General features: G+C 38.2%; 1 protein-coding gene across 1 annotated transcript in view; it reads right to left on the bottom strand.

Annotated features, from left to right (window-relative positions):
- The window catches only part of ROBO2 (roundabout guidance receptor 2), a 615,454-nt gene that overhangs the window by 169,295 nt on the left and 424,073 nt on the right, over nucleotides 1–22,086 (bottom strand). The window contains exons 3-4 of the mRNA XM_030939677.1: nucleotides 5,015–5,172; nucleotides 949–1,069 (exon numbers count right to left, since the gene is read on the bottom strand). Coding sequence (XP_030795537.1) covers nucleotides 949–1,069; nucleotides 5,015–5,172 — 279 coding nt within the window. The remainder of the gene's footprint in view (nucleotides 1–948; nucleotides 1,070–5,014; nucleotides 5,173–22,086) is intronic.

The raw sequence follows: 22,086 nt of genomic DNA, 5'->3' as shown, positions 1-22,086 counted from the left end.
AAATATCACCTAACATCTGCAATTGTAAAATGTGTAATGAAGATTGTATATATACACATGTACATACACATACATACACATATGTACACGTATGTGTGTGCATGTGTGCATCTATAAATGTGTGTCTAGACAGAGGTTTGAATAGAACTTCAGTGTATTCTAAAAGAGTGTTTAATTTTTTAGTATATTTAGCGTATCTATTTTCTCCATTTTTCTGTCATTTTCTCTCTCTTTCAAGCTTCCACACTTGCCTTGTAGTGTTTTCCTTCCATTTGTTTCCTTGACCGTCTTTGTCCCCCGTTTTCTCCTTTCTGATACTTTATCCACCATTGATGGGATATGGTTCTAATCAGTTTTTAACCTATTAATTGCATTTATCCAGCTAAGGAGAGCCTTGGTTCTTAAAGTTGAAGGAACATGAATATCATAACAAAATATCTCATTTTAGGGGTCCTTTTTCTAATTTTGAATTTATATGTGTGCATACATAGTATTTGTTATCAACAGCTGAAATTATAAATACTTCAGTTGGAATTTCTAAAAACAGATTGTTTTGTACTATACTCTCTGATTTTTAAAAATCCTCACCCCGTGTCTTGCACGTAATAGCTACCTGATAAGTGCATGAGAGTGGAATGAGTGATAAACTTTAGATAGATGTAATATCTCAAATAGGCTTTGAGAAAGAACATATTTTTACCTTTTGACGAGCTCCAAAATCTAACAAATATATGAACAATGTAAGTTAACTGAAGCTTCAAATAATTTTTTCTTTACATCAAAGCTTTTATTGGAAAGACAGAAAACGAGATAATTCTGATTTGTCACTGCTCACCACAAGTCATGAGTAACTGTCCTTATATGGCCCAGGTTTTAATGTTAGTAATACTTAAAAGCAAAGAAAAATTGATAAAAATAAAAAAATTATAATTTAGAAGAAAGTTTTACCAAAGACAGTCAGCTCTGCTGGGTCACTGTCCCTTTCTCCCACCATATTGGTACCAACACAAGTATACATCCCTGCATCACTTTTCCTGGTATTGGAGATCATCAGTTTTCCACCACGGATCTGTTAAAATCAAAGAAAAAGAAAAGAGAAGGGAAAGAAAAAGGAACAGAATAGAAAATAAAAGGTCATTAATAAATAATTTTGAGTATTTAAGCATATTTGTTTCTCAAAGGAAAAATCTCTCCCATTATTTTGGCATTTGTAGGTATGCTTTCTTTTCTTAAATTCACCCTCAATATAAGTTTCTATACTTTCTTCATAGAAAATATTTTTTAAGGCAGCTGTCCTCTCTTTCCTGATCCTATTTTGAGTCTTGTGACTGACCCCACTAAATCCCAGTAGTTAGTCTTCACACTGAAATTCATCTGAATAAATTACTATTGTCATTTGTCATCAGAGACACTGATATTCATTTTAAATAATCTAATAAAGCCCATCTGAATCAGAGGGATTTGGAAAGTATATATATATGTGTGTGTGTGTGTGTATACACTTTCTGAATATATATATATATATATATATATATAGAGAGAGAGAGAGAGAGAGAGAGAGAGAGAGAGAGAGAGGCAGTATTCTGGACACTTAAGAGACAGTAGTAAATCAAATGGTAAAAATCTTTGTCTCCCTAAAATTCACATTTCAACTGTTAGTATTAATCATCTTTGTCTCATATTACTTGTATTGAAGAGATAATTCTTGATGAAAATGGCAGGCTGGATAAAAACAGACACAATTTATAAAATGGTAATATGTATTGGTATAAATCATTAGCATCTAATAGGTTCCCCTTCAAGATTTCTTAAATGAGAAGCATTTATTGGCTGATAAAAACAAATGCAATAATATTAAAATATGTATTTGCTAAAGAGAACATTAAAGCAGAGTTAGGCTTTCAGTAAATGTATAACTCAGTTTCTTTTCCAGTTTTTTTTTTTTTTTTGGTATTCATTTAATTCAATATTAGCTTTACAAGGATTGAGTGTTCTTGAAGAAATACAAGATAAGAACATGTTGGTTTTCTCCATTATTTTTTAATTTCACAGGGAAACACAACTCATGTAGGTTGGCTTTTATCAGACATGTTTCAAGATTTACAACTTGTCATGCTATAGAAAGGAATTTTCAACTTTTTTTTTTACATAGGCGGAAAAGACCATTAACCTGTTCTCAATTCTGTCTGAGAATTGAGAATAGAATAGAATAAAATGAGAGCTTATAACAATGGCTACGAAGGTCATTTCTCCTCCCCCTTGAAGCTGAGAGCTAGGTAATACGACTTGATTTGACCAATGGAACTAAAGCACATATTTCCCTGGAAGAAAAGTTCTTGTACATTGCGTCTTGCCTTCTCTTGCTGAGTTGGAACCCTGACACCAACATGGGAACCTACTGAACCAGCCTGCTGGAAAATGAGAGATCATAAGGAGGGGAACCAAGCTATCCAGCTGAGAGTCAACCAACTGCCCGACTTGTGAGGAAGGTCATCCTGGATTATTCAGCTGCCAGCACTCCTTTAAATAGGCAAGAGCTAAATGCTATAAACATAAACTACCAATCCTTAAACATTGGCTGATTTTACTCCATCATCAGGAGTACATTTTCATAAACTTGGTACCCAAGCAAGCCCACTGAGAACAAAACTCTCTTTGGTAATGTCAATCTCACAGTGTTAACAGTCAGACTAGTGTTGGTTGTCAGAAAATGATACCCTAAAATGTGGTGCTTTGGCTTTCTGAGCACTTTGCATTAAAGGAAATTGTAAGTCCTCAGAAACTTCCTTAACATCAATGTCTCTCTGACATTCTTTTGTTTCTGTCCCCTCCTTTGCCCCAAGAATAGAGAGGGGAGCTCTCTGAAGTTCCCTTACCTGACTGAGAAAAGGTCTTCCCAAAGAAACACAATTGCCCTAAATCCCCTGTCTGAAATCTCATTAACCTGTAAAGATTAATTACCAAAGAAGAAACTAAAGGTCATTACCATGCCTACTGGACAGACTGTTCAACTATTCTTCTTGGGGTTGTTATCTGAGAGACTTTATCTACATAATAAGAAAACCTTTGTTTGCAGTGCAGTTCTGCCCCTCACCTTCCCAGAACTTGTCACCACCTCTCCCAGAGGTCAGAGGAACTTTGTCTCAGGCTATTGTCTATTTGTTGGGCCCATTCATCTTCTATGAAGATCGTTTAATCTTCCTCTAAAATTGCCTACTATCCCCACTTCCCTCATCCTATGAAGAGGGTAATTAAGCTTCAACCATCTATCCCTTCTTTGAGTTTTATACTTTGTATGATTCCCTTGCACTTACATATAAATATTTTTCGATGCTTCTCTTTCCATTAAACTGTCTATTGCCAGTTTATTTCAGCGGACTAAAAGACTTAAATCTTTGAAGGGTGAAGGGAAAAATTCTCTTTTCCTCTATACCAGAAACACATGAATATACATTGTTATCTCTTCCACAACCTATCTGGTTCTGTTTTATGCTGTAATCACACTGTGCACATTGGCCGGGTGCGGTGGCTCACGCCTGTAATCCCAGCACTCTGGGAGGCCGAGGTGGGCAGATCATGAGGTCAGGAGATCGAGACCATCCTGGCTAATATGGTGAAACCCTGACTCTACTAAAAAATACAAGAAATTAGCCAGGCGTGGTGGCAGCACCTGTAGTCCCAGCTACTCGGGAGGCTGAGGCAGGAGAATGGCGTGAATCCGGGAGGCAGAGCTTGCAGTGAGCCGAGATCGCACCACTGCACTCCAGCCTGGGCGACAGAGCGAGACTCCATCTCACACATACATAAAAATTATATATATATATATATATATAAAGACTATATATATATTAATATAATAGATATTAATATTTTCTAGATTTTTTATTAAAACGGCACATTTATTCAAATGAGAAATTATCTTAAATATATTCACTCTCAGTTGTATTGAATATAAAAATTTTACTACTGAATAATATCAGAAATTTAAGCAATTATATACTATTTCTGCGGGCTGGTTCTCACTTAAAAACTTCACGTACAAATGTTGCGTGGATCCTCTGAAGAAATAAAATGATTCCATGCCATTCCCCTGTTTCTGTGTGTTTCGTTTTGAATATTAATCAACTGATGAATCTGATTATAAGTTTCCTTTGAAAACAGTTATTTTTCCGCATGAGCTAACATGCTGAATCAGTCAGCTATTTTGATTTCAATTTTATTTCATATCTACTCAATCTGCTTTTAAATCAATTCATGTATAAAATTTTACTGTTATAAATATTATCTAATTGGACAAACTGGAAACAGCATTGGAGATATTCATCACCTTAAATTATTTTCACTTATAATTTTTGAAAATGGTGCAAAATTAGATGTAGTTAATGTGGTTTATGGCTATCATTTATAGTTTAACACTCATGTACTGCATGGCTAACAGAAGCTTCTGGAGTTTTTGTAAAAGAGCTAAAACATCTGCCGGGCACGGTGGCCCACACCTGTAATCCCTGCACTTTGGGAGGCTGAGGTGGGTGGATCATGAGGTCAAGAGATGGAGAACATCCAGGCCAACATGATGAAACCCCGTCTGTACAAAAAACACAAAAATTAGCAGGGCGTGGAGGTGCCCACCTGTAGTCCCAGCTACTTGGGAAGCTGAGGCAAGAGAATCACTTGAAACCAGGAGGCAGAGGTTGGGGTGAGGGAGATCGCACCACTGCACTCTGGCCTGGGCGACAGAGCGAGACTCCGTTTAAAATAAAAGAGCCAAATATTGCAGGGTAAAGATACAATTCAGATTGGTGCAATTATTAATATTTCATGTACATGGATTTACATAATTTTTGTCTCTTATAGTCTCATCCAAATGTTTTTAAATCTTTTCAAGGCAGTATAAATTGTAATTAACATTCAAAACCAATTGTATTAATAATCAGTTAAAGGATAAAATACATCTCTTTTGTATTTTGAGACTGAAAACTCAGCCTCTCTGGGCCATGATTTTAATTTCACTCACGCTTATTCTTTCTTCCTTGTCATCAATTCGAACTTTGTCTTTTTTCCAGTAGATGGTGGGTTCTGGGTGTCCCCGGGGAGGCTGGCACTCCAAGATCGCAGGCTCTCCAGCTGCCACTACAACATCTGTGGGGTTTTGTCGGAAGTCGTCTCGTAACACTGAGGAAACATAATTACAGGAAAAGAAAACTCAGCGACGGTAACTAAAGCTTTCTGTTGTACAAGGTCACTTCAAGTCTTGGTTTACCTTGTTCTAGTAAAAATTGCCTGGATTTTTACTGAGAACATGGCTACATCTGCCTTAAAATATTCTAGAGCCAACATAAATGATCATCAACAGGAGAATGGCTGACTAAATGATCATGCACCTTGGTCAAAAATTCAATTTTAAAAATGAAATAAGTCAAAAAAATGAGAAATATTCATGTACAGTTGTGTGATTGATTTAAAAAGCAAGGTGCAGAACGCTTCATTAGTATGATTCTATTTTCTACATAGAAACTCATGTGTGTGTGTGTGTGTGTGTGTGTGTGTGTGTATATATATATATATATATGCATGTGGTTTGTGAGCCCGCAAGCCTAATGGTCTGTGAGGGAAAGTGGGGTGAGAATTCTTTGAGAAAGTCCTTTCTCATGACATGAACAAGATCCACATTGTTTTCATTACACTTCAGAAGACAGACTCATAGTTCACCCTTGCAGCGCACTAGCACCCACATACGCAGGGCTACATTTTCATTCTCTCTGCAACTCCACCTGCCGAGTGACATCTGGGCAGCGTGACATTCAGGGCAGAGATATCCCTTATAGCAGTTTTGCCTGTCTGAAATTTCCTTCCTTTCATTAAGGAGAACAGCAGGTTGGGCCTCCGCTGTAACCAACGGAAATCTGGCATGCCTGCCTCTCCAAATGTCACCTATCTATCTACTTGTGCTTCTCTGCTCCTGACAAGATGAAAAGCCTGGAGAGATGGCTCAGCCCTAGAGGACCGTGTTTATGTGGTAAATCTGAGCTACGTCAATTTTAGGGTAAACATTCCAAAAAGTAGTTGAGATCAGCAAATGTACCATATACTACAACTGCCTCGGCTTTTCCTGACCAGCTTCACTGTTTCTGTGCTTGGACATTCCAACACTGACATGTTTGGTTCCAAAGTACCTCAAGGTAAAATGAACCTACACACACACGCGCACACGCACACACACACAGACACCCGCACACATCGAGCTGTTTGAAATCAACATTAGGCAGCTTGTGGTAGCCTGGTATGTAAATCACGTGCTGCGAGTGGGGATTAGGTCAAACCAACTGCCTTCCGTGTCCTATAATGAGACCCACTTCAGCACTCTGCTTCTTTGTTGTGCCAAGTCTGTAGGTTAATTGTCATTCTCCAAATAAATAAAACTCCCTGTCCTTAAAAGAGCTCCAGAGAGACAACTCAGTGACTTCTAGGGTTTTTCTTTTCTCGTCTCTTGCAACACATCCTTTAACATGGTTTTCCAACTTAATGAAGTCATGGCCCTTTATGAGATTAGAGAACCTTGCCTCTTACTGAAGGAGCAGTAAGAAATAATTCAGCACAAATTGTTCACTCTCAGTTTATAAGCTGATTAATTTATTGCTTTCACTGCTAAAGAAATGTGTTCCATTTTAGCACTGTGAACTGCGTATTTTTGGCCCCCTTGTCGAACTGGCAAGAAAGGTGTGATTTATATGCATAAGGATTTGCTTCCAAATGGGCTGAGGAAAGCGTGTATTTAAATGTGACATTCATGCAACTGATGAGAAGGGGTTAACACTGTGGTTCCCTCTTGCAGGTAAATCCTCCAGGGAGAGCAAGCTGGTGACTCATTTATATTCTAAATACAGAACAGCTGCCTATTTATGCAATGTTAAGAAGTGCAAAAATATGGTAACAGGGTGATGAGCACCCCTACAATATCCGGTACTGGCAACAAATGGTGTTTTGGCAGGCCCTCAATCTGTTCCAAAATGGCACATCTGGCCAGTTGAAGGGCCTTCTCCAGATCTGGTCTCCTAAAAAATGGTATGCCAAAAAGCCTAAGCACAAGACCATTGCAAATCATTCAGAAATACAATGTTACACCAATTTGCTACAATCCATTTTTTTTTTAAAGGCCCTTTGACATGAGGGACAAAAAGAAGAAAAACATCATAACAAACTAAAAGGACTGCTACTCTTTAACAGTAAAACATGTGTTTATGACATTCAACAAAAAGGGGGAAAATGACTCCAATTTGCAAATGAAGCCAAGAAATCTAACATCAGCTGTAATTTTAGGCTTTCAGACTATTCAGCCAGAGGGTAGGGTGAGATAATGATATAATTGATACTGTACCCTCCTCAACTTGTAATATGCTCTTTGGGGTTTGTATAGCACTCAGTATATCCGTTTGTGTTGGGTGATATCATTTATTTCACCCTAAGTCTTCAGGATATTGTTTCTTCTCTTTCAGGTGAACAACATGCCTTTCAGCAGGTTCCAGCACAGCAAGCCTAGAACTTATTTTTAGAAAAAGGAGTAAAATCATTTTTGCTCTTCTCAAATTTTGAAGGAAGATATGTATATTCTGATATTTGTTTATATGTTTCTGGGGTCTGTAGGTACATTCATAAATGTAAGAAAAGTAAAATAACATCTCTCACTTCCCATTTTTGTGCTAATTATTAATTTCTGCCTTGGGTTTTGCCCTGTGCTCTTTATCAGAGCCGATAAAGACAAGAAAGTGTTAGCCATGGTGAAGTATTCCCACGTGTTGGATGAAGAGAACTGAAATGGTCTTGTAAATGTAGAAAATAGCAAAGCAATTTCAAATTGTAAATGTGTGTGTGTGTGTGTGTGTGTGTGTGTGTGTGTGTGTGTGTGTGTGTGTATTCCCCCTAAATCCTCTACCCTGGAAAGAACTGAAAACTCTATTTTCAAGTGTGGCTTGATAAGTATGTCAAAAGAAGAGCACATACCACTGTGCGTGTTACCCTAATTCTCCATAACGGCTTTAAATATGATGAAGAGAAAGAAATCCGATGAGAGGGTAGCAGTACCTTACATTTTAAAGAAAAACGATATACTGTTTCCATAATGGCTGTGTTAATTTACATTTATAGCAAGTTGTAGGGGCCAAGGGAAAGCCTCCCCTTTGCCCTCTGATGTTTCACTGAAAAATCAACTCACAAAAAGCAGATTACTTGGAGCAAAGGTTTATAAATGTATTAGCGTGCCCTGAGGAGAATCACAGAGTAATTGCCTAATATCGCTACGGTATACCAATGCTTATATACTCTGTTTCTTAGGGGAAACGGAGATGAGGACGTATATATACTTTTTAGGCGGATTCAGTAAGCTTAAAGAACATACAATAGCCTGGGACAAAGTCTTTTCAGCTCACAAAGGGACGATGGTTTTTGACGAAAGTTTGCCCAGGCTTGCTGTCCAACTTCAGTCTTCCTTCCTGCAATATCTCTGGAGTTCATGAACATTCAGGGAAGGGGCCAGAGGTAATGGTTGTCTTCTTTGGTAGGTGCGGACTTTAGGCAGGTAAGAAACTTGGGAGAATGGCTTCATCCTGTGCTTTGAGAGACACAGAGGACTGAGAGATGGGGGTTTGGAGGAAGGAAGGTCAGAGAGATCTTGAGGCTTCCTGTTCAGTTCAGCATGTCCAAGTGCTGCTACAGGAGCTAGAAATTATGTAGGCAGATAGTGAGGGCAAACAAGTCCTCAGCGAGGCTTCCCTTTCAACAAAAAACAGCCCCAAATAATTTCTAACAAAGAGCAGCCTGTAAAATCGAGCTGCAGACATAGAGAAGCAAGCTAGAAGCTTGCACGGTGAATGCTGGCAGCTGTGCCAACACAAAGGGATACCTGGAAGCCAAGTCTGTTCAACACAGAGGCTCCGCCTTCTGCTTTTTTTTTTTTTTTTTTTTTTTTTTTGTCACCACAGGTGCAGTAAAAAAGCAGGCAACATGGTGCCAGCCAGGTAGAGAACTCACCCGCATAATAAAAGGTTAAGGTGGGGTGGCCAACTTCTTCACACGCTATGTAAATGACACACCTGTCCCACCCTATCCTTTAAACCCCGTGGAATCAGACATGGCATCCTCAAGCTCATCTGTAAAACCAGCCGCCTCTGGTCGCACACTGGGAGGTAGGCTCCGAACCCCTCCCTCTGCACAAGGCAGCGTTTCTCCTTTGCCTATTAAACTTCTGTTCTTAACTCGCTCCTTGTGTGTCCGTGTCCTTGATTTCCTTGGCACGAGGCAACGAACCTCGGATATTACCCCAGACACTGCTTTAGGGACATATTTCAGGGTATCAGTTTCTGAGCTCCAACGAACTATACAAGGGTCTGCTTTTCTCAACACCCTTACCAATATTTATCTTTCATCTTTCAGATAGTAGCTTTTCTAACAGGTGTACATTGTACCCAGTAAATATATAAGACATACGATTGCTTGTCAAATAAAAATACAATTTTTAAAATTTCATTTAAAAAGAAAAAGGATACAGTAGGTACATTTTAATATAGAACTTGCTTGCAGATCTAAGATAGAATACAGGGTTTCAAATCTCTATGGAGTGGAGTGGGGGGGATATGTAAATGGCTAGAACCCAAATATTCATTTCCATACGTGAGCTGGAAAACACATATAAATAGTTCACTTAGCTAATCATAATATAACCTGAATTATGTTTGCCTGTTTTTCACATAAAAAGGGAGGCACCATGACTTAGGAAATTATTTTGGAAAACTGGAACATTCTAAATTACTAGAGTACTTGATACAATATAGTTCACATCTATGACATAGAGATTTTTGACAAATTAAAATTCTGCAAGTATATATTGAATGTCATAATGTGCTCAACACTCTCCTATGACTTGGTTAACAAATCCATTAACAAGAATGTCATGAATGACAAGTGCCTGTGGCAGGCCCTTGCTCTTCCTCCAATGGTCACTCCCTTCTGTTATTTATTCCCTTTGTGTATCCCCTCCCCTTCAGCATGAACCCGACCTAGTGATTTACCTTTGCTGAACAGAATGTTACAAAGTGATAGGATGCCACTTCCAAGATCAAGTTATAAAAGATTGTGACTTGCATGTTTTAGCTCTCCTGTCTCTCATTGGGGCTTAGAAAATGACACCCCAAAATATGCCACTTTAGACTTTAAACTAAGAGCACCCAGTGAATAGCAAATAGAAGAAAGAGCTTTCTCTAACGGTCCCCTGTCTACCTAAAGATCCTGTCCTCCAGAAAATATTCAATTATTGGAATTCCTTTTTCAGATATCTCATTAACCAGGGAAGACTGGTGCATACTGCAGGAAGAAAGACCAGAGTTGACACTGCATCCAGAGCCCAGGGAACCTTTGTCCCAGGCCACCTTTTGTTCTTCAGACCCATTCATCTCCTCAAAAAATCACTTATTCTTCTAAAATTGCCTGTATCTCCCACTTCTTTCTCCTCTGTGAAGAGAATAATTAAGCTTCAAGTATTTGACCTTTCTTTCAGTCTCATATTTTGTGTGGCTTCTATGCACATGTGTGCATAGTAAACATGTAGCCTTTTTCTCCTGTTAATATGTCTATTGTCCGTGTATTTCAGCAGACTAAGTTATTGAATCTTTAGAGGGAAAGTCTGAATTCCTCTCTTACTCTCCTCCATATACTTCCTCTGATCATGCAGGGTGCCATGTTGCAGAATGGAGAGGCCTGTTTGGCAAGGATCTGAAGTCACCTTCCAGCCAACGGTTGGCAAGAAACCAAGGCACTCAGTCCAAACACCCTTGAGGACTCAAGTCACCACTGAATTTTGCAGCAATTTGTTACGAAGCAATAGGTAACTAACAGAGTGCCTTTAAAAAGTTTTATGTCCAGCTGTGATCTTAGAGCTTATATCTTTGACTCCTGCTTCCTTATAATCCCATATTCTTTCCCATCCCAAACCCTGTCTGTTTTGTCTTAAATCAATAGTTCTTAGAATTTTTTTTTAAACCTCGGTCTAGGCAAATCACTACATAGTCATTTCCATCTTAATTTATTAAAACAAATTAGTAATGACAATGAGGTGAGATTGTATAATTAATGGACTTCTGAAAGATATATTTCTAAACCACAATGTGCACATGACCCCAAATAAGTTATTAGAAGGGTAAAGCCTAAAATGTTACTGATAAAAGAACTGGCACACATCATTGAATAAAGAATACTATCTACAACCAACTAAATATTGCACGAAAGATAATCTAAGAAAAAATTGTAATGAAAGGTATGGCCAACAGCAGTTGAAAACCACAGGCAACCCAAACAACACTGAACACAAGGTTTTCTTGCAGGAAGATTTTGTCTCTGTGTATGTGTCAGAACTGCTGGAGCTACGTGGCACAATGACATCCAGACTTCTCAGAAGACTGACCTCTAGTCTCAAGCAGTTCCTTATGGGACATACATTTTAGTTTGTGATACACTTTCAGTAAATTATGATAAATAGAAGTATACTCAGGAGCCTTTACCTATCCATACATATAATATATATAATTATGTGCCGATTTTCAGTAAGAATTTTTTAAACTTGCTTTTAAAAATTAACAGGCACCTATAATGATGCTTTTAATCTATTTTTAAAATAACTTGTTCTACGATAATAGCCAAAATTTAGTGAGTACATACTATATGCCAAAGACTGTGTTATGGATATAGAATAGGTCATTGGAGCCTCATCTATTGTGTTAGTTAAGTACAGGGTTTGAACCCAGTGTGTCTGACACTAGAATTTACAGTCATCATGCTGCACTGATTTGCAGTATCATCTGGGTCTATTTATCCTCTCTCCACTGCCCTAGTTCAGAATGCCCTTATCTGTTCCATGAATTACTGTAAGAATATCCGATTTGACCTTTTTCTCTGATTTCTCCTTTAAACTTTCCATTGTAGCTATTATGAGTTAGCTAAAATGCGAATGTGATCATGTCAATTCCCTTTTTAACACTTTTTAATGGCTCTCAAGATACAATTCTCCCCTTAATATGATTTCAAATGTTGTTTGGAATCAGGTCCCTGCATATGTCTCCAGGCTCATCAGGGACATTTCTGTAACCTCCATGCCCTAGGGATGTGAAGGAACACTTAATTATCATTGGACGTTGGCATATGATGGGCTTTCTGCCTGAAAGTCACTCCTAGCTGTCCCTTTGTTCTCTTACTTTTGCCTATGCCTTTCTGGAATACATACTCTTCATTCCGTGTCAGCTTTGGACTCACTCATCTGAAGTCTTTCCTTATCTACTTAACTGGACTGGGTAACCCTCCAAAGAGCTCTCAAGTTGAAGGGTATCAGAAAAGTTAACCAAATATTGTTGATTGGTTGATTGAATTGATGTGCTCCTCTTTGAGATGTGTATTGCAGCCCTTTTTTATTACATAAAATAGACCACAATGTTTTAATTTGATTTTAAAATGTCATTTATGAAGAACAGTTTGAGTTGTTTGAATTGAGAAATAGAATCCTTGGCTTGCCTACCTACATGCTCATGTATCTGTAACATAAAAGCCAGATAGTTCAAGAAGGTCAGAAATCAACGACTCAAAGAATAAAACAGATTTATGTCAGCCAGAAAAACTGGTAGCACAAATTACAGTAAATTATTACAATGGATTAAGAGGAAAAAAAAGTGATGGCCATTCATAAAACCAGCACAGATTATTCCCCCAGCCCTACCAACACCACAGACACCACCACCACCGCCACCAGTTACCACAGGGAATGACTGGATGTCACCCCAGCCAGCAAGCAGCTCAGAACTTCCACTCTGCACATGAAGAAAGCACCCTATCTCTTCCTGGACTATATGGCTGTAGGTGGCAGCCATGCTTTGAACCCATGGGGAGCTCGAGCCTCAGGATGAAACTGGAACTATGAACAGAGTGTAAAAAAAATCTGGGTTTTTAAGGACATGGCTGGACAAATTAATTCTGAAAACTGTGCTAGCTCTGGACTTTCTAGATATGTTTCCTTTTATATTTAAGCCAGTGTAAGTTTCCCTTTTCAACCAGAAGCTCCCCACTGACACAGCATAATAATCTTGTATTTTTCTGAAGCTTTAATGATGAAACAACTGAATAACGATTGTTATTCACAAGAGACTACTTTATTACATTTGGTACAACTGGACAAAATATGGTCAGGATGGGCTAGCCACCAGTCAGATAGACAATAACATCTGAACATGCGGGCATAAGTCATAAGTGGTTTCTTCTGCACAGAAGGGGAATGGGAAAGAAAGAGCTCAGTGGGGAGACATCCGGGGGCCGCTGTGCAAGCTGACACTCTGGCATCCTGTAGCATGCTGACACCACCGAAACGAGACGCTCTCACCCCCACCTCCAACGAGATTCTGTGTACGGGCACATTCACTGAGCAAATGATCCAGATAAACCAGCGGTATGAACTGAGCATGTTGAATAAACAAGAATGCCCTGTGACTTGTTCATTTTCAAGTCACAGCATTTTGTGAAGTCTAGTATTCTGCAGGGAATAAAACACACAAACACAAGCATAATTCACACAGGAGGAATGGCCAGCTTCGAGTTTCTTAGCCAAGTCTTTATTCTTGAATCCTTTTTTTAGCCGTGTTCTGTCCTCACCCACAAGATAGTCTGAAGTCCTGCTAAGAGTGCCAAGTCTTCCTTAATGTTTTCCATTAATGTTTAGGACTTGCTGAAGGATTCTTAGAAACTGCATGGAAACATTGTGCTGTCTGTAATTGGTATCCATAACCTCTGTAATGCATATGTTCTCCTCGGGGACCAAATGCTGAGATCATTCACAAACTCTTGGATCACATGTGGCACTGCAAACTGGTGACATCTGACCACGGCAGACTCTAGGCCTGTCTCTGGCAATCACTTCCTTTGGTTTGCAGTTAAAAAGCCAGCAGTTGGCACGGCTTCAACACTTGGAAGTCCTATTTTTGGCAAAGCCTGGCATGTGATATTTGACAGGGATGTGCAGAGCCCACCCATTAGCTTATGAGGAAGCTGTGGATTGAAGCTAATTAATGTTTAATCAGTTCCTCTTCTTTCTCCCTTAAAGAGCCATCGCCCACAGAATTGTTCACATGGCACTGCTGTCTCCAAAATCACAGAAAGCTCAAAGAAACCAGATCAAGTTAGAGATTGTGTCCAAACACAGCATGCGAGGAGGATGGTTTCTAGAAATGCTAGTACTAACCTAAACATGTGCAAGGCAATGCCTTCCTCAGCTGCAGAACAAAAGCCATCTCACCATGCCCCCAAAATGCTCTGTTCTGCTCCATGAGCAACGGCCTTTCAGTACCTGCCCAGTCGGACAAAACTGTCTTGGCTTGTTCGAAGCAATGCTTATAACTTTGGGCATAAGAAGATACAATACAGTCAATTCAAAATGAAGAACTACACAGGCTAGCTTAGTGTTTTTCATTAGTGTTTTTTAAGATGATAACAAGGGGAAACACCAGATTGTTTCAAGCTTATAATACGGCCCCCTACTTTTCTTAGATCTGGGTTTGGGGATAGATAGAGAGATAGAGAGACAGAGAGACAGATAGATGATAGAGCCAGCAAGCCCACCAGCTTTAAAGAATTTACATTTACAGGATGATTACAAATAACCATCTGTCTGCTTCTAGCTTTTCAGTCTGGTTCGTGTCCCATGGGCCTAGCTCATGTCTTCAGACAAAGTACTTAGGCTGCTAGGCACCCAGTAGGCGTGTTACAGGTGCTCTGTAGAATGCCTGCCTTATTTTCCTGCTGCTTCTCATTTTTCTCCAGCTCTCTGCATTCCCTCCCCATTTAGCCCTTACCTTACCATTAGACCAAAGAAAACAAAAATTAAAGTATTAAATCTCAGTCGTGTATACTTATACAAAACTTGAATTCGATACATTTGTTTACACGTACATTTAAATTAAAATATATCTAAGTGTGTATTTAAATCCAAACTTCATTCCTGACTTACTGCTATAGTTGTCCATTTGCATAAAGGAAATAAAGAGTGTTATCCAGTACCTATTAATGTGCTGCATTATGCTGGATCCCAACAGATCGCTGCTCTCCTCCCACCTTGTCAGCCCTTATCTGAAGATGCTAGCTTTCACAGCATTCCACTGCACAGTTCACAGAGGTACCCAGCTTCAGCAGCATCTTTTGTCATTCTAGCCTCTCCTGGAATCAACGTGTTATTGCTCCGATAGTTCTCTACCGTCGTGTATTCTGATGTGCATGATCAACATGAATTACAACGCCAAGTAACTGCCAGATGTCATGAGTTATAAACTCAATAGTCTAAGGATTATTACACATTAGGGCACCCTACAGTGCAAGGGTGTCCTGGAATTTATGTGTTATTTATTACCTATTGGCAGGGTCTCAAAGTAATCTCACCCCTGCTGATGAAATGAGGGTTGAAAGGAAAAGAAGGTCAAGGTCAACCTTCTTTGCCAGTTACTTCAACACTACTGTGCTTTATCTTTTTTTCCCCTCTACCTGAAACTCAACACATCTCTGAATAGAGTAGAAATATAATTATATCTATGGGCTCACAACTTCATTCTGCTAATTTCACCCTTTCCATCGTTTTAGCTATTTTAACAACACATTTTGTAACCATAACCGTTGGAGGTCCTAGATGGGGGGTTCACATGGATCACATCATAATCCATAAACTTAAAAATGAGCAGTTTGAGAGTACATGGTGTATGTTCCTCTTTTGCACTGGTACATAACCAAAGCCTAACTGCATAGATTATATTAGAATTTTAAATTTAAAAAACATATTCCACATGCTTGTGGATTTTTTGGTCTTAGTCTTCCAATATTAAAATTTGATATGTCCACATCACAAAATATGGGCATTACACCATCACGAATTCTGCTGAATTAGATCCAATTTGGCATCCTATATTCTTTAGGAAATGTTCTACTTGATTGCTATATGACAAGAGGCTTGAAATGTATCCTAATTCAGAAAGTATCATATTGATTTTTAAATTTGCTGATTAAAAATAGCTCTATCACTTCTCTACTCTATCCCAAACCCAGCAACCTTCTTTTCTTTTGCTACTAAATGAATTCCGAATACAGTAGTTAACATTCAGCAATCTCATTACCCATCTACCATAAATCTTCAAAAGCATCGCCATCTTCTGACAGTTCAGCAGAAGAGGAAGCAAGGAGCATATCCAAGTACTTTTTATAAATGCAAATGTCCCAAATACCAAATTTAAATTACCTCAGAAAACTCATATTACACCACTGACAGTGATTGGAGAACAATGTGCTTGAAGATTTTTCTTTACTTATGAAAAGCACGATTTCTTATATTCCTAAAGACAAACTGATATCAAACAACAAATACTGAGTATCTTTTTAAGATATAAGTAATACTGAGTTCTCACGAAGAGAATTAATAATATGTGTTTTACTCAAAAGTATTTAAACATTTTAAAATTCATGGATGCTTTAATGAAACTTTCACATCTTAGGTGAAACTGGAAAGAAGCCGTCTTAAGTAGAGTTTTCAGGCCGGGTGCGGTGGCTCAAGCCTGTAATCCCAGCACTTTGGGAGGCCGAGACGGGCGGATCACGAGGTCAGGAGATCGAGACCATCCTGGCTAACACGGTGAAACCCCGTCGCTACTAAAAAGTACAAAAAACTAGCCGGGCGAGGTGGCGGGCGCCTGTAGTCCCAGCTACTCGGGAGGCTGAGGCGGGAGAATGGCGTAAACCCGGGAAGGGGAGCTTGCAGTGAGTCCAGATCCGGCCAGTGCACTCCAGCCTGGAGGACAGAGCGAGACTCCGCCTCAAAAAAAAAAAAAAAAAAAAAAAAAAAAAAAAAAAAAAAAAAAGTAGAGTTTTCAATGAAATCCTTCCTTTCCTCTGATACACACTGGAGCCACCTTGGCCATCCATAGAGTATGTGCTCAACAATAAGAAAATAAATAGTACTGCCTTCTGAGTCTCTAGCTCTGTATCTATTCCCTGGGCTACCCTGTTTCTCCTAGCCTGAGGACTTACTACACTTTCACTCTCAGAATGCTTGGAGATAAAAAACAATCATAGCCATTCCCTTCTGTGTGGAGAGGAAGCAACTCTCTACATTGTAGTTACTACTTACTTAGCTGCATGAGATGGTTTTAGATTCTCTCCCTGGGATGATACCAAACTTGATAAATAAGATTTACCAGAAAGTCTACTAAACCTCCATTATTTTGACTTAATCAAGGCAATTTATTATGCCATATTACTAAAACTCACAAACTGCCTTAATCTCTTTTTGGCCTTTTTCACGCACCACATTAACCTTACTTCCTCTAAAAACTGTCTACAAACAGTAAAATTAGAACCTTGTTTTCTTGGTACTCTTGATGAACAAATTATGGCTGTTGTGAATGTAGGTCACGTTGTCTAAAATGTCAGCAACAACAACAACAAAGTCTGAAGTTGGCAAATGGGATAATTTTTGAAGTAAATTACTGGATAGTAAATAATCAAATGTTATATACAGATTGAGTAATTTCTAATGCACATGTTTAATACTGCCCTTGACATATTTTCCCCATATTTACTTAAAGGAAAGACCTTTGCTTTAGAGGGTGAGGGCCTTATGACAAATGGCTTCAATATATCACTGAAGAACCAATCACTGAAGCTGCTCTCAGTTGATAAAAGTGACAGGTATGAAATATGGACTAAAAGACTTTTCATTTTCCTTCTAATATCCCAAGCAGTAAAGGAGGAAATGCATTCATTCATTCATTCTGAAATTTAAAAAAAATCTTCAACATTACCTAAGAATTGGATAACTTTCTTTTTCACCTTCCAGACGAACACCTTTGAAATCCAAAGGAAGTACTATTAATAACTGTTCCGGGACAGTTCCAGGAAATTCAGGCTGAATAGTTCCCTTCCTCCCCCGTAACTCCATGTGGTCTATTCTCTAAAATAATGTCTACAGCCTCTTCTTTGTCCCCTCAACCATAATACTCAACCCGCACTTCCTCAGGCCTTTCTTCAGGTCCTGAAAGGTAATATGCTCTTTTCTTTTTTAGGGCCTAAACACAGTTTGTTCTCTATTTCTGGAATGCACTCTAAATCTCCTCCACCATATGCCAGCTTCTCTTAGGGACTTGGAACTCCCATTTAACAAGTGTTTCTGGAGCTGCTACTGTTTGGCAGGAAGGCAGCACAGCACTGTGGGAAAGATAATGGGCTCAGTCACATGGCCTGGATTGTCTCCGTTCTGCTACTTTTATTATCCAGATGATTATCTACTTTTATTATTAAATTATTACAGGTCCTTCAGCCATTTTAGCTTCCGCTTTTTCATCTGTAAAATGAAGGTTTAAAAAAAGCCTTTATCTTTGGTTTGTTATGAAGCCTACACAAGTGATCTTTGTAAAGTTCAATGAAAAGTAAAGGAAGTCGTTCCTAAAGAGTTACTGTCATTAGGAATTAGACGTAGTGTAGTAAACAAGAAAGACTTCGAATCTTACTTTTGAATCTGATCTTAAATGAGTTTCACGGCTGTCAATTTTTAATTCCTTTGACTGTCCAATAGTTAATGATCTTCAAGAGGTCAGGCATGGTGGCTCACGCCTATAATCCCAGCACTTTGACAGGCCATGAGATGGCGGTTCGAGCTCAGGAGTTCGAGACCATTTTGGGCAACATGGTGAAATCCCATCTCCACCAAAAATACAAAAATTAGCCAGACGTAGTCGTGTACGCCTATAGTCACAGTTACTTTGAAGGCTGAGGTGGGAGGATCGCTTGAGCCCAGGTGGTCAAGGCTGCAGTGGACCATGATTATACCACTGCACTCCAGCCTGGGCAACAGAGTGAGACTCTGTCTCGAGAAAAGTAATAATAACAACAACAACAATAATAATAATCTTCAATAACCCTGTCCCATATGTAACATTTTTCAGACCTTAATGTCTTAGGGGTCAATCAATTACTTCGCAATTGCTAACAGTGATCATCGCTATGAATAAGTATTAAAGGAGTAGGAATTTATATATAATTCTAAAAGCAAACATATTTAGAGGTACTATTTTATGTTACACAGTACTAATATCCATGGTTCTTCCCAATCAAAAAGTATACATTTTGCCCAGTAAGTTTTACCTAGTTCATTTTTAAAAGTTGATTTTAATGTGACCTTTAATTTTGCTCTGTTAAATTGATAACAAACTCAGATATTTATTTTTCACTTTTCAACCAGCTCTAGTTGTTGAGACTACCTCTGTGAGGTCACGGAAGAGTTTTATTTTTCAATCGTCCACTTTTTAAACTCAGACTACCTCTGTGAGGTCACAGAAGTATTTTTGTGTCCATTTTTTCAATCATCCACTTTTTAAACTCAAGTATGTGCTGCATTTTTGTTGCCATCTCCACGCAGCACACTTTAGGAGCACAAGATAGTTCAGTGAAAGATGTTCCACTCATGGTACCACAGAGATTTAGGAAAGTGACCATGCCTAACTCAAAACCCACCAACTGAAAACTAAAAGTATGAGTTATTGGGGACAAGCACACTTAAAATTCCATAAGGTAAAATGGAGGAAACTCTTTCCCTAATAAGTCTTTCTGGAGCAGCGAGTTTCAGAGCTGGGTTTGAAATATGCATTGTATGCTTTAATTAATTAGAAAAGGAAAAGAAACATGCTGGAATGTGCTTGCACATAAAACAGTCTCTGAAAGAACACACAAGAAACTAATAATAACAAATGCATTTGCAGGAAAAAAAATACTGGAAAATAAAGAATAAGGGAGGAAGACTTCCCTGCATCTACTTTATACTTCTTTAAAACCCTGTAAATGTCTTAATTACTTATTAATACGTATGTTTACCAATGTATAAATTCAATGCATAAAGAAAAAGTATATTGACGGAGAGTGTTTTCAAATTATACTATCTTTCCCAGCTGGATTTAACACAAAGAGTTGCGAAGAGAGTACAGAAACGTAGTTTCTTAGAAGAGTCATTCAGTGACACAAATGGCAATTTTCTACAATTAGGTGCTTTGAAATGTAAATGTCAATAAAATATCTGTAGGATGCTGGTAAGCATGCCCTTAACTTAAGCCCGATCAAAATACACAATTCAACTAAAGAGTTTTTTTTTCAAAGATAGACTAAGAATTCACAAACTTTACTATTGAAAAAGAACTTTCTTTTCATTTAACATTAACTACTATGAACTAGGCACAAGAGACATAAAGACAAATTCGATGACAACCTTTTGATTTGAGACTTAAGTCCCTTCAGTGCCTCAGTAGAATACTGAATAAAGAGTGAGGAGGCTCTAAAGGAAGGAACAAGTATTACTAACTGTGGTTTACTTGAGAGTGGCTTATAGTTGTTAATACATCTTCTATAGAAGCCAAAATATCAACTATTACCAAAAATTATCAATTTTATGAAAAGTTATTTTTCTCTCTCAAATTATAAGTTGTGAGTTCATAAATCTATTTCACGTAAATAAATCAGGCCAGGTATGGTGGCTCACACCTGTAATCCCAGCACTTTGGGAGGCCGAGGCGGGCGGATCATCTGAGGTCAGTAGATGGAGACCATCCCGGCCAACATAGTGAAACCCCATCTCTACTAAAAATATGAAAATTAGCTGGGTGTGGTGGCACGGGCCTGTAATCCTAGATACTCGGGAGGCTGGTGCAGGAGAATGGCTTGAACTCAGGAGGAGGGGATTGCAGTGAGCCAAGATAGTGCCACTGCACTCCAGCCTGGCAACAGAGTAAGACTCCGTCTCAGAAAAAAAAAAAAAAAAAGTAAATCAAGAAAATTATACATGATTCCTCCTTTAAAAAAATAAAAACTTGGCCGGGCGCGGTGGCTCAAGCCTGTAATCCCAGCACTTTGGGAGGCCGAGACGGGCGGATCACGAGGTCAGGAGATCAAGACCATCCTGGCTCACACGGTGAAACCCCGTCTCTACTAAAAATACAAAAAAAAAAAACTAGCCGGGCGACCTGGCGGGCGCCTGTAGTCCCAGCTACTCGGGAGGCTGAGGCAGGAGAATGGCGTGAACCCGGGAGGCGGAGCTTGCAGTGAGCTGAGATCTGGCCACTGCACTCCAGCCTGGGCGACAGAGCGAGACTCCGTCTCAAAAAAAAAAAAAAAAAAAAAATAAATAAATAAATAAAAAAAAAAATAAAAACTTATAATATAACAATTCTTCACAGAGATTTCCTTAAAAAATATTTTTTGAAAAATCTAATATTATAAAAATATTATTTTTCTTTGCTATGCTATGCCTTTTATATTTCATACAGATTGAATATACAAAAACCAAAATAACGTTATTTTTTTAAAGTGTGATGCAGAATATATCTATGTACAGCATAAATGTAATGTTATTTAACCATTAGCACAGTTTTTCATATAGGATGATACTTGATGGTTTATCATAAAATTATTATATTCCATCTTTAAAGAGTATAATTAACTTTTGGTGAACTTTCCTCAATACCAGTAAATTCAATTTTGTCTAATCCTTGGGTCTATAATAATGTTGGCTCATTAAAATGTTAGTTAAAATTCATTAAAATGCATACTGAGAGGTAACAGCTTCATTACTGTAGATGATGTAATGAAAAAAAGAATGTTTTATTATCATGTAGTTATTTTTAGAACTGAATAAATTTGCATAATAAAAAGGTTCACTCTATATTTTCAATAAATCTCAAATATTAAGCAGACCAATAATTAAATTGCATATTCTAAAAACATATATATATATATTTTTTTTACCACAGAGTCCCAGTTGTTGTTGTTTTTTCAATTATAAAAAAAGTCATATGAGAGATGGTGGTTATTAGCAATTGAAAATCATTTAAAACAATACAAAAGTATACTAATATAGCCATCATTTTCTTTTCAATATTTAAAATATTTGGTCAAATAAGACTTCCATACAACAGTGGATGGCTTAATAAAATATTGTGATTAATTTCCTTTACTACATAATATATCAATACCTTATAAGACTGAAGA

The sequence above is a fragment of the Rhinopithecus roxellana genome, chromosome 1, assembly GCF_007565055.1.
Source record: "Rhinopithecus roxellana isolate Shanxi Qingling chromosome 1, ASM756505v1, whole genome shotgun sequence".
Taxonomy (NCBI): domain Eukaryota; kingdom Metazoa; phylum Chordata; class Mammalia; order Primates; family Cercopithecidae; genus Rhinopithecus; species Rhinopithecus roxellana.
The sequence above is the reverse complement of the archived record's forward strand: the minus strand, read 5'-3'. Positions and strand labels throughout refer to the sequence as shown.